This window comes from Zonotrichia leucophrys, chromosome 3 (assembly GCF_028769735.1).
Source record: "Zonotrichia leucophrys gambelii isolate GWCS_2022_RI chromosome 3, RI_Zleu_2.0, whole genome shotgun sequence".
NCBI lineage: Eukaryota > Metazoa > Chordata > Aves > Passeriformes > Passerellidae > Zonotrichia > Zonotrichia leucophrys.
This window is the reverse complement of record NC_088172.1, coordinates 114,117,831-114,131,670: the sequence shown is the minus strand read 5'-3', so window position 1 is coordinate 114,131,670 and position 13,840 is coordinate 114,117,831. Positions and strand designations below refer to the sequence as shown.

Sequence of the window (13,840 nt, the reverse complement as noted above, 5' to 3'; positions counted from 1 at the left end):
TTTTTGGGATTTGGAATATTTTTGGAAATTGGGGTTTGGGATTATTTTGGATTTGGGGTTTTTTGGAAATCGCGGTTTGGGATTTTTTGGGATTTGTGTTTTTTTGGGATTCCCAGCGTATCCCAGCATTCATTCCATGTTTTTCCCCGCACCCGGACCCCGGTGATCTCCTGCAGCTCCCTCAGCGCCGACTCCGTGTCCGGCGCCAGCACCGCGGCCACGCCCAGCGCCCGCGCGGCCGCCGCGCTCGGCTCCTGCGCCTCCACCACAATCACCTGGGAAAACAAAAATTACCCAATTTCGGCATGGGCGTGGTGGTGGTGGTGGCATCTCCCGAGGCTTCAAATCCTGGGAACATCCAAGGATCTGGAGGTTGGACAATTCCAAATTTTCTGGGTTTTTTGGGACTGTGGTGGCATCTCCCGAGGCTTCAAATCCTGGGAACATCCAAGGATCTGGAGGTTGGACAATTCCAAATTTTCTGGGTTTTTTTGGGATGGTGGTGGCATCTCCCGAGGCTTCACATTCCCAGGAACATCCCAAGGTTTGGGGGATTAGAATATTCCAATTTTTCCAGTTTTTGGGATTGTGGTGGCATCTCCCAGGGCTTCACATTCCCAGGAACATCCCAAGGTTTGGGAATGGAAAATCCCGAATTTTCTGGGGATTTTTTGGAATTGTGGTGACATCTCCTGAGGTTTCACGTTCCCAGGAACATCCCAAGGTTTGGAGATGGAAAACTAAAAATTTTCTGGGTTTTTTTTTGGGATCATGGTGGCATCTCCCAAGGCTTCACACCCCTCAAAAACCCCAGATTTTGCAGATTAGAATATTCCAAATTTTCTGGGAATTTTTGGGATGGTGGCGGCATCTCCCATGGCTTCATAACCATCAGAAAATCCCAAGATTTGGGAATGGGAAATTCCAAATTTTCTGGGTTTTTTGGGGGATCGTGGTGGCATCTCCCAGGGCTTCACATTCCCAGGAACATCCCAAGGTTTGGGGCGATTGGAAAATTCCAAATTTTCTGGGGATTTTTTGGGGATGGTGGTGGCATCTCCCGAGGCTTCAGATCATGGGAATATCCAAGGATCTGGGGGATGGACAATTCCTACTTTTCCACTTTTTTGGGGATTGTGGTGGCATCTCCCAGGGCTTCGAATCCTTGGGAAAATCGAAAGATTTGGGGATTGGAAAATTCCAAATTTTCTGAGGAGTTTTTGGGATGGTGGTGGCATCTCCCAAGGCTTCAAATCCTTGGGAAAATCGAAAGATTTGGGGGATGGAAAATTCCAAATTTTCTGGGGTTTTTGGGGATGGTGGTGGCATCTCCAGAGGCTTCACATTCCCAGGAACATCCCAAGATTTGGGAATGGAAAATTCCAGATTTTCTGGGGTTTTTGGGGGTGGTGGTGACATCTCCCAGGGCTTCACATCCCCAGGAACATCCCAAGATTTGGGGGATTGGGAAATTCCAAATTTTCTGGGGATTTTTGGGGGATCGTGGTGGCATCTCCCAGGGCTTCACATTCCCAGGAACATCCCAAGGTTTGGGGGATTGGACAATTCCAAATTTTCTGGGTTTTTTTTGGGTGGTGGTGGCATCTCCCAAGGCTTCCCACCCCTCAGAAAATCCGAAGATTTTGGGAATGAACAATTCCTAATTTTCCACATTTTTGGGATGGTGGTGGCATCTCCCGAGGCTTCAAATCCTGGGAATATCCAAGGATCTGGAGATTGGACAATTCCAAATTTTCTGAGGATTTTTTGGGATCATGGTTGCATCTCCCAAGGCTTCCCAACCCTCAGAAAATCCCAAGATTTGGGAATGGAAAATTCCAGATTTTCTGAGGAGTTTTTGCGACCGTGGTGGCATCTCCCGAGGCTTCACATTCCCAGGAACATCCCAAGGTTTGGAGATGGAAAACTAAAAATTTTCTGGGTTTTTTTGGGATGGTGGTGGCATCTCCCAAGGCTTCAAATCCTGGGAACATCCAAAGATTTGGGGGATGGACAATTCCAAATTTTCCGGGTTTTTTTGGGGGGATGGTGGTGGCATCTCCTGAGGCTTCCTAATCCTTGGGAACATCGAAAGATTCAAGGATTCGTGGGATTGGGAAATTCCAAATTTTCTGGGGTTTTTGGGGGTGGTGGTGACATCTCCCAGGGCTTCCCACCCACATAAAATCCCAAGATTTGGGGGATGGACAATTGCTAATTTTCCACATTTTTGGGATTGTGGTGGCATCTCCCAAGGCTTCCCACCCCCAGGAAATCCCAAGATTTGGGGGATTAGAATATTCCAATTTTTCCAGTTTTTGGGGACCATGGTGGCATCTCCCAAGGCTTCACAACCCTCTGAAAATCCCAGGATTTTGGGGATGGAAAATTCCAAATTTTCTGGGTTTTTTGGGGATTGTGGTGGCATCTCCCATGGCTTCCCAACCCTCAGAAAACCCCAAGATTTTGGGGATGGAAAACTCCAAATTTCCTGGTTTTTGGGGATCGTGGTGGCATCTCCCATGGCTTCCCAATCCTGGGAACATCTAAAGATTCAAGCACGGATTTGTGGGATTGGGAAATTCCAAATTTTCTGGGGTTTTTGGGATGGTGGTGGTCATCTCCCAAGGCTTCACAACCCTCTGAAAATCCCAGGATTTTGGGGATGGAAAATTCCAAATTTTCTGGGGATTTTTTGGGATGGTGGTGGCATCTCCTGAGGCTTCAGATCATGGGAATATCCAAGGATCTGGGGGATGGACAATTCCAAATTTTCCGGGTTTTTTTGGGGGGATGGTGGTGGCATCTCCCAGGGCTTCACACACCCAGAAAATCCCAAGATTTTGGGGATGGACAATTCCAAATTTCCTGGTTTTTTGGGACGGTGGTGGCATCTCCCAAGGCTTCACAATCCTCTGAAAATCCCAAGATTTAGAGATGGACAATTCCAAATTTCCTGTTCTTTTGGGATCGTGGTGGCATCTCCCAAGGCTTCACACATCCAGAAAACCCCAAGATTTGGGGGATTAGATTATTCCTATTTTTCCAGTTTTTGGGGATGGTGGTGGCATCTCCCAGGGCTTCACATTCCCAGGAACATCCCAAGGTTTGGGGATGGAAAATTCCAAATTTTCTGGGGTTTTTGGGGTGGTGGTGGCATCTCCCAGGGCTTCACATTCCCAGGAACATCCCAAGGTTTGGGGCGATTGGGAAATTCCAAATTTTCTGGGTTTTTTGGGATGGTGGTGGCATCTCCCAAGGCTTCAAATCCTGGGAACATCCAAAGATTTGGGAATGGAAAATTCCAAATTTTCTGAGGAGTTTTTGGGATGGTGGTGGCATCTCCCAGGGCTTCAAATCCCCAGGAACATCCCAAGATTTGGGGGATGGACAATTCCAAATTTTCTGGGGATTTTTTGGGTGGTGGTGGCATCTCCCAAGGCTTCCCAACCCTCAAAAAACCCCAAGATTTTGGGGATTAGATTATTCCTATTTTTCCAGTTTTTGGGGATTGTGGTGGCATCTCCCATGGCTTCCCAACCCTCAGAAAACCCCAAGATTTAGAGATGGACAATTCCTAATTTTCCACATTTTTGGGATGGTGGTGGCATCTCCCAGGGCTTCAAATCCTGGGAATATCCAAGGATCTGGAGATTGGACAATTCCAAATTTTCTGAGGATTTTTTGGGATCATGGTTGCATCTCCCAAGGCTTCAAATCCCTGAGAACATCCAAGGATCTGGGGGATGGAAAATCTTAATTTTTCTGGGATTTTGGGAATGTGGTGGCATCTCCCGAGGCTTCAGATCATGGGAACATCCAAGGATCTGGGGGATGGACAATTCCAAATTTTCTGGGGTTTTTGGGGGTCGTGGTGGCATCTCCCAAGGCTTCCCACCCCCAGAAAATCCCAAGATTTTTGGGGATGGAAAATTCCAAATTTCCTGTTCTTTTGGGGATTGTGGTGGCATCTCCCAAGGCTTCAAATCCCTGAGAACATCCAAGTATCTGGAGGATTTTTTCTGGGATCGTGGTGGCATCTCCCAGGGCTTCACATTCCCAGGAACATCCCAAGGTTTGGGGGATTGGACAATTCCAAATTTTCTGCTTTTTTTGGGATTGTGGTGGCATCTCCTGAGGCTTCAAATCCCTGAGAACATCCAAGAATCTGGAGGATTTTTTCTGGGATCGTGGTGGCCTCTCCCAAGGCTTCCCGACCCTCAGAAAATCCCAAGATTTTTAGATGGAAAATTCAAAAAATTCTGGTTTATGGGGACCATGGTGGCATCTCCCAAGGCTTCCCACCCCCAGGAAATCCCAAGATTTGGGGGATTAGAATATTCCAATTTTTCCAGTTTTTGGGATCGTGGTGGCATCTCCCAAGGCTTCCCAACCCTCAGAAAATCCCAAGATTTTGGGGATGGAAAATTCCAAATTTCCTGGTTTTTTGGGACGGTGGTGGCATCTCCTGAGGCTTCCCAACCCTCAAAAAACCCAAGATTTTGGGGATTAGAATATTTCAAATTTCCTGTTCTTTTGGGATGGTGGTGGCATCTCCCAAGGCTTCCCACCCTCAGAAAATCCCACGATTTTTAGATGGAAAACTCCAAATTTCCTGTTTTTTGGGGCCATGGTGGCATCTCGGGTGGGTTCGGGCCGTCACCTGCTCGGGGCCGGTTCCCAGCTCCCTCAGGAGGCTCCGGAAGGCGCCGGGCTCGGGTTTGGCGGCGCCGATCCGGCCGGAATCCAGCACGGGCCGGAAGTGGCTCCGGAGGCGCAGCTGCAGCTCCGCCCACGCGCGGCGGCCCCGGGAGTCGTCCGGCCACCGGTTGGCCAGGACACCGGGCTGGAACCCTGCGGGAACGGGATGGGAAAATGGGAATGGGATGGGATGGGATGGGATGGGATGGGATGGGATGGGGTGGGATGGGATGGGATGGGATGGGGTGGGATGGGATGGGATGGGATGGGATGGGATGGATGGGATGGAGGCAGCGTTCCCAAGGTTCCATGCCCAACGTTCCCAACATTCCATGCCCAACGTGCCCAAGGTTCCATGCCCAACGTTCCCAACGTTCCATGCCCAACATTCCATTCCCAACATGCCCAACATTCCCAACATTCCTCAGCCCAACATTCCCAAGGTTCTGGAGACGCCATTCCCACTTTTCCATCCCCAACATTCCAAACCAAACGTGCCCAACATTCCATGCCAACATTCCACACGTTCCATGCCCAACATTCCCAACTTTCCATTCCCAGCATTCCCAACACAACATTCCATGCCCAACGTGCCCAACATTCCATGCCCAACATTCCCAAGGTTCTGGAGATGCCAGTCCCAAGTTTCCATTCCCACCATCCCCAACACAACATAACCAAAGTTCCATGCCCAACATTCCCACCATTCCATCCCCACCATTCCCAACATTCCCAACTTTCCATGCCCAATGTTCCCAAGGTTCTGGAGACGCCATTCCCAACGTTCTGTGCCCAACATTCCCAACGTTCCCAACGTTCCCAACATTCTGTGCCCAACATTCCCAACTTTCCATTCCCAACATTTCAAACCCAACATTCCAAACCCAACGTTCTGAACCCAACGTTTCCACCATTCCCACCATTCCCACCTTTCCATCCCCACCACTCCCAACACAACATTCCCAACTTTCCACGCCCAACGTTCCCAAGATTCCAGATCCAACATTCCCAACTTTCCATTCCCAGCATTCCCAACACAACGTTCCCAATGTTCCATGCCCAATGCTCCCAAGGTTCTGCAGACACCATTCCCAGCATTCCATCCCCAGCATTCCCAAGGTTCCACACCAAACATTCCCAACTTTCCATTCCCACCATTCCAAACCCAACATTCCCAACATTCCATTCCCACCATCCCAACATTCCCAAGGTTCCAAACCAAACGTTCCCGCCATTCCCACCATTCCATCCCCACCATTCCCAACACAACGTTCCCAACATTCCATGCCCAACGTTCCCAAGGTTCTGGAGACGCCATTCCCAACATTCCATGCCCAACGTTCCCAACATTCCATGCCCAACGTTCCCAAGGTTCCAGATCCAACATTCCCAACTTTCCATCCCCAGCATTCCCAACATTCCATGCCCAACATTCCATGCCCAACGTTCCCAACATTCCATGCCCAACGTTCCCAAGGTTCCAGATCCAACATTCCCAACTTTCCATTCCCAACGTTCCATGCCCAACGTGCCCAAGGTTCCACGCGAACATTCCCAACTCTCCATTCCCAAGGTTCCAAACCCAAAGTTCCCAACATTCCATGCCCAACGTGCCCAACATTCCATGCCCAACGTTCCCAACTTTCCATGCCCAACGTTCCCAAGGTTCTGGAGCCGCCATTCCCAACGTTCCATGCCCAGCATTCCCAGGTTCCACACCAAACATTCCCAACTTTCCATTCCCATCATTCCAAACCCAACATTCCCTAAGTTCCCATCATTCCAAACCCAGCATTCCCAACATTCAGGTCCCACCATCCCAACTTTCCCAACATTCCGAACCCAACGTTTCCACCATTCCCACCATTCCATCCCCACCATTCCCAACACAACGTTCCCAAAATTCCATGCCCAATGTGCCCAAGGTTCTGGAGACGCCATTCCCAACGTTCCATGCCCAACATTCCCAACATTTCATGCCCAACATTACCAACATTCCATATCCAACGTGCCCAACATTCCATGCCCAACGTTCCCAAGGTTCCAGATCCAAATCATTCCCAACTTTCCATTCCCGACATTCCATGCCCAATGTTCCCAACTTTCCATGCCCAACGTGCCCAACGTTCCCAGGGTTCCATGCCCAACGGCCCAACTTTCCATGCCCAACGTTCCCAAGGTTCTGGAGATGCCATGCCCCAACATTCCATACCCAACATTCCCAATGTTCCATGCCCAACGTGCCCAACATTCCATGCCCAACATTCCCAGGTTCCAGATCCAGCATTCCCAACTTTCCATTCCCAGCATTCCATGCTCAATGTTCCCAACATTCCGTGCCCAACGTTCCCAAGGTTCCATGCCCAACATTCCCAACATTCCATCCCCACCATCCCCAGAACTCCCAGAAGCCCCAGAATCCCCAGAATTCCCAGAATTCCCAGAATTCCCGGAACAATTCCCGGCATTCCCGTGTCCGCACTGTGCTCCCGGAGCTCCTGGGCCGCCATTCCCAACATTCCCACCATTCCATCCCCACCATCCCCACCATTCCCAGAATTCCCAAAATTTCCCCAGAACTCCCAGAACTCCCAGAATTCCCAGAATTCACAGAATCCCCAGAATTCCCAACATTCCCGGCATTCCATCCCCACCATCCCCAGCATCCCCAGAATTCCCAAAATTTCCCCAGAACTCCCAGAACTCCCAAAATTCCCAGAATTCCCAGAATCCCCAGAATTAAACCCCAGAATTCCCAGAATTCCCAGAATTCCCGGCATTCCCGTGTCCGCACTGTGCTCCCGCAGCTCCTGGGCCGCCATTCCCAACATTCCCACCATCCCATCCCCAGCATCCCCAGAATCCCCAGAACTCCCAAAATTCCCAGAATCCCCAGAATCCCCAGAACTCCCAAAATTCCCGGAATAATTCCCGGCATTCCGGTGTCCGCACCGTGCTCCCACAGCTCCCGGGCCGCCATTCCCAACATTCCCACCATCCCATCCCCACCATCCCCAGAATTCCCAGAATCCCCAGAATCCCCAGAATTCCCAGAATCCCCAGAATCCCCAGAATTCCCAAAATTCCCAGAATTCCCCCAGAATTCCCAGAACTCCTAAAATTCCCAGAATTCCTGGAATCCCCAGAATTCCCAGAATTCCCAGAACAATTCCCAACATTCCCGTGTCTGCACCGTGCTCCCGCAGCTCTTGGGGCTGCCATTCCCAACATTCCCACCATTCCATCCCCACCATCCTCACCATCCCCAGAATTCCCAAAATCCCCAGAATCCCCAGAACTCCCACCATCCCCAGAATTCCCAGAATCCCCACCATCCCCAGAATTCCCAAAATTCCCAACATTCCCACCATTCCATCCCCACCATCCCCACCATTCCATCCCCACCATTCCCAGAACTCCCAGAATTAATCCCCAAAATCCCCAAAATTCCCAGAATCCCCAGAATTCCCAAAATTCCCAACATTCCCACCATTCCATCCCCACCATCCCCACCATCCCCAGAATCCCCAGAATTCCCAGAATCCCCAGAATCCCCAGAATTCCCAAAATTCCCAGAATAATTCCCGGCATTCCCGTGTCCGCACCGTGCTCCCGCAGCTCCCGGGCCGCCATTCCCAACATTCCCACCATCCCCACCATCCCCAGAATCCCCAGAATTCCCAGAATCCCCAGAATTCACAGAATCCCCAAAATTCCCACCATTCCCAGAATCCCCAAAATTCCCAGAATTCCCAGAATTCCCAACATTCCCAGAATTCCCCTGTCCGCACCGTGCTCCCGGAGCTCCCGGGCCACCATTCCCAACATTCCCACCATCCCATCCCCACCATCCCCAGAATCCCCAGAATTCCCAGAATTCCCAGAACTCCCAGAACTCCCAAAATTCCCAGAATTCCCAGAATTCCCAGAATAATTCCCAGAATTCCCAGAATTCCCAAAATTCCCAAAATTCCCAGAATTCCCGGAATTCCCGGTGTCCGCACCGTGCTCCCGCAGCTCCTGGCCGCCATTCCCAACATTCACACCATCCCACCCCACCATCCCCAGAATCCCCACAATTAATCCCAGAATTCCCAGAACTCCCAAATCCCATCCTCCAGAATCTCCAGAATCTCCCAATCCCAGAATCCCAGAATCTCCCAGAATCCCAACATTCCCAACATTCCCACCATCCCACCATCCCCTACCCAGAATTAATCCCCAGAATTAATCCCCAGAATTTCCCCAGAACTCCCAAAATTCCCAGAATCCACAGAATCCCCAGAATCCCCAGAATCCCCAGAACTCCCAAAATTCCCAGAATTCCCAGAATTCCCGGTGTCCGCACCGTGCTCCCGCAGTTCCCGTGCCGCCCTCATCATGGCGGGGTCGAGCCGGGCGCCCTCGCTGAGCTCCCGGAACGGCCGCGACACCGAGAACCCGTCGGGAACGGCCGCGCCCATGGAGAGCAGCCGGGAACGGCACCCGGAGTCCAGCTCCTCCAGCAGCTGGGGGGAAACAATGGGAAAATCAGGGAATTCCCAAAATTCCAGAAAATTCTGGGGAAAAAACCCCGAAATCTGGGAAATTCTGGGGAAAAAAACCCCAAAATCTGGGAAATTCCCAGTTGGAAATGTCCCAAAATCTGGGAAATTCCTGGTTGGAAATGCCCCAAAATGGTGGAGAAATCCCAGTTGGAAAAGTCCCAAAATCTGGGAAATTCCCGGTTGGAAAAGTCCCAAAATTCCAGAGAAATTCCAGTTGGAAAAGCACCAAAACCTTGGAAGAAATCCCAGTTAGAAAAGTTCCAAAATTTGTGAAATTCCCACTTGGAAAAGCTCCAAAATCTGAGAAATTCTTGGCTGGAAAAGCTCAGAAATCTGGGAAATTCCTTCTGGAAAATTCCCAGTTGGAAAAGCCCCAAAAATCTGAGAAATTCCAGGTTGGAAAATCCCCAGAATCCCCAAAATCCCTGTTTGGAAAAACCCCAAAATCTGGGAAATTCTCCATTGGGAGAGCAGCCGGGAACGGCACCCGGAGTCCAGCTCCTCCAGCAGCTGGGGGGGAAAACAACGGGAAAATCAGGGAATTCCCAAAATTCCGGGGGAAAAAACCCCGAAATCTGGGAAATTCTGGGAAAAAAACCCCGAAATCTGGGAAATTCTGGGGAAAAAAACCCCAAAATCTGGGAAATTCTCCATTGGGAGAGCAGCCGGGAACGGCACCCGGAGTCCAGCTCCTCCAGCAGCTGGGGGGGAACATGGGAAAATCAGGGAATTCCCAAAATTCCGGGGGAAAAAAACCCCGAAATCTGGGAAATTCTGGGGAAAAAAACCCCAAAATCTGGGAAAAATCCCAGCATGAAAAGCCCCAAAATGGTGGAGAAATCCCAGTTGGAAATGTCCCAAAATCTGGGAAATTCCCGGTTGGAAAAGCCCCAAAATCTGGGAAATTCCTGGTTGGAAAAACACCAAAATTCTGGGAAATTCCTGGTTGGAAATGCCCCAGAATGGTGGAGAAATCCCAGTTGGAAATGTCCCAAAATCTGGGAAATTCCTGGTTGGAAAAAACCCAAAATCTGGGAAATTCCTGGTTGGAAATGTCCAAAAATCTGGGAAATTCCTGGTTGGAAAAACTCCAAAAATCTGCGAAATTCTCGGCTGGAAAAGCTCAGAAATCTGGGAAATTCCTTCTGGAAAATTCCCAGTTGGAAATGTCCCAAAATCTGGGAAATTCCTGGTTGGAAAACACCAAAAATCTGGGAAATTCCTGGTTGGAAAAGCTCAGAAATATGGGAAATTCTCGGTTGGAAAAGCTCAGAAATCTGGGAAATTCCTTCTGGAAAATTCCCAGTTGGAAATGTCCCAAAATCTGGGAAATTCCTGATTGGAAAAGACCCAAAATCTGGGAAATTCCTGGTTGGAAATTCCCAAAATTCCCGGAAATTTCCAGTTGGAAAAGCCCCAAAATTTGGGAAACTCCCAGCAGGAAAACCCCTGAAATTCTGGAGAAATCTCAGTTGGAAAAACTCCCAAAATTCCAGGAAATTTCCAGCTGGAAAAGCCCCAAAATTCCGGGAAATCCCAGTTGGGAATTCTCCAGGGTTGATCCCAAATCCCGGGGTGGATCCCAAACCCCAAATCCTCAAGGTCGATCCCAAATCCTTGGGGTCAATCTCAAATCCCAGGGTGGATCCCAAGCCCAGGAATCTCCAAATCCAAACCCCAGGAATTTTGGGGTGGATCCCAAAATCCTGGAGTGGATTCCCATCCCTGGTTGGATCCCAAATCCCAAAGGGTGATCCCAAATTATGGGATTGATCCAAAATCCTGGAGTGGATCCCAAATTCTGGAATGGATCCCAATCCCCGAGTGGACCCCAGATCCCAAAGGTTGATCCGAAATCCTGGAATGGATCCCAAATTCTGGGGTTGATCCCAAATCCTGGAATGGATCCCAATCCCCGGGTGGCCCCCAAATCCCAAGGGTTGACCCGAAATCCTGGAATGGATCCCAAATCCCAAAGGTTGATACGAAATCCCAAAGGTTGACCCAAAATCCTGGAATGGATCCCAAATCCCAAAGGTGGATCCTCAATCCCAGGAATTTCAGGATCGTTCCCAAGTCCCAAAGACTGATCCCAAAATTCCCAGGGTTGTTCCCAAACCCTGGAGCGGATCCCAAATCCTGGAGTGGATCTCAAAGTCCAGGGTTGATCCCAACCCCCCCTGGGGTGGATCCCAGTCCCAGCATTGATCCCAAATCCCAAAGGTTGATCGCAAAATTCTGGAATGGATTCCCATCCCTGGTTGGATCCCAAATCCCAAAGGGTGATCCCAAATTCTGGGATTGATCCCAAATCCTGGAATGGATCCCAATCCCTGAGTGGACCCCGGATCCCAAGGGTTGATCCGAAATCCTGGAATGGATCCCAAATCCTCCGGTGGATCCCAAATCCCAAAGGGTTGACCCGAAATCCTGGAATGGATCCCAAATCCCAAAGGTTGATACCAAATCCCAAGGGTTGACCCGAAATCCTGAAATGGATCCCAAATCCCAAAGGGTGATCCCAAATCCCAAAGGGTGATCCCAAATTCTGGGATTGATTCCAAATCCTGGAACGGATCCCAAATCCCAAAGGTTGATCCCAAAGCCTGGGGTGGATCCTCAATCCCAGGAATTTCAGGATCGTTCCCAAATCCTGGAGTGGATCCCAAATCCCAAAGTTGATCCCAAAATTTCCCAGGGTTGATCCCAAACCCTGGAGTGGATCCCACCCCCACCCCCACCACCGGGCAGATCCCAATCCCAGGGTTGATCCCACCTCCCCCCGGGGTGGATCCCAAATCCCAGAATTGATCCCAAATTCCAAAGGTTGATCCCAAACCCCAGGGAGAGAATCCCAAAGCCTCAAGGTCAATCCCAAATCTCTGGGCTGGATCCCAAATCCCAAAGGTTGATCCCAAAGCCTCAAGGTCAATCCCAAATCTCTGGGATGGATCCCAAATCCCAATCCCCAGGGTGGATCCCAGATCCCTAAGTGGATCCCAAGGCCCGGAATGGATCCCGAATCCCAAAGTGGACCCAAAAACCTGGAATGGATCCCAACCCCCCCGTGTGGATCCCAGATCCTGGGGCGGATCCCAACAGCCGGAGTGGATCCCAAAGCCCTGGAGTGGATCCCGAGCCCCGGACTGGACCCCAAATCCCAAAGTGGATCCCAGGCCCCGGAATGGATCCCAGATCCTGGGGTGGATCCCAAATCCAGGGGTTGATCCCAACTCCCCATGTGGATTCCAAATCCCAAAGGTTGATCCCAAAGCCTCAAGGTCAATCCCAAATCTCTGGGCTGGATCCCAAATCCCGGAGTGGATCCCAGGCCCCAGGGTGGATCCCGATCCCCAGGGTGGATCCCAGATCCCGGAGTGGATCCCAGGCCCCGGAATGGATCCCGGCCCACCTGGCTGAGGCCGATGTGGCCCCGCAGCGCTCGGGATTTGGGGCTCTGGGACCCCCCGGAATCCAGAACGGCCGCCAGGAAACCCCTGGGGGGGAAAAAACAGCCAATCAGGGGCCGGGAAAATCCCAAATAGCCCCAAAATCCCCAAAATTCCAACTCCCCAAAATCCCCAAATCCCAAAAAACCCCAAACTCCCAAAGATCCCAAACCTCAAACAGCAAAAAAAACCCAAATCCCAAAAATATCAAAAATCACAACATCCCCCAAAAATCCCTAATTCTCAAATCCCCAAAAATCCCCCAAATCCCCCAAAACCCCAAAATCCCAAATGCAAAAATGCCAAAAATCTCAAATCCCAACTCCCAAATCCTCTAAATCCCAAAATCCCAAACCTCAAATCCTACAAATCCCAAAAATCCCCCAAATCCCAAAAACTCTAAACCCCAAATCCCCCAAAACCTAAAATCCCCAAAAACCCCAAATCCCAAACCCCCAAAATTCCAAAGATCCCAAACCCCAAACACCAAAAAACCCCAAAAATCCCAAAATACAAAAAAAACCCAAAAATCCCCAATCCCAACCCCCAATTTTCTTCGCCCCTTTTCCCTCTCCCCGTTCCCAAATATCCCCAAAATTCCCTTAAAAATCCCTTTTTTCCCCCAAAACCCCCAAAATTCCTGGTTTTTCCCTAAAATCCAATTTTCCCCCAATTAAAAACCTTCTATTTTTTCCCAAATATCCCCAAAATTCCCATTTTTTTCCTCAAAACCCCGTTCCCAAATATCCCCAAAATTCCCTTAAAAAACCCTTTTTTCCCCCAAAACCCCCAAAATTCCTGTTTTTTCCCTAAAATCCAATTTTCCCCCAATTAAAAACCTTCTATTTTTTCCCAAATATCCCCAAAATTCCCATTTTTTTTCCTCAAAACCCCCAAAATTCCTCTCCCCCGCCCTCCCCTCAATTCCCCGCTTCCCCCAGGCCCCGCCCCTTCTCTAAGCCACGCCCCTTGCCCAAGCCACGCCCCTGCACTGAGCCCCGCTCCTTTTAAACACAGCTACTGACATAAGCCCCGCCTTAAGACACGCCCCTTCTCCAAGCCCCGCCCCTTCTAAGCCCCGCCCCACGGCACGCCCCTTCCTCTAAGCCCCGCCCTAAGATCCGCCCCTTTCTCCAAGCCCCG

At 50.2% G+C, this 13,840-nt stretch overlaps 1 protein-coding gene across 1 annotated transcript in view; it reads right to left on the bottom strand.

Moving 5' to 3' along the window:
* The window catches only part of EPHX2 (epoxide hydrolase 2), a 42,469-nt gene extending 29,717 nt beyond the window's left edge, over window positions 1–12,752 (bottom strand). The window contains exons 1-4 of the mRNA XM_064707161.1: window positions 12,661–12,752; window positions 9,050–9,209; window positions 4,664–4,854; window positions 153–275 (exon numbers count right to left, since the gene is read on the bottom strand). Of these exons, the coding sequence (XP_064563231.1) occupies window positions 153–275; window positions 4,664–4,854; window positions 9,050–9,164 (429 nt within the window). The 5' untranslated portion in view covers window positions 9,165–9,209; window positions 12,661–12,752. The remainder of the gene's footprint in view (window positions 1–152; window positions 276–4,663; window positions 4,855–9,049; window positions 9,210–12,660) is intronic.
* Between the last annotated feature and the right edge of the window lie 1,088 nt (window positions 12,753–13,840).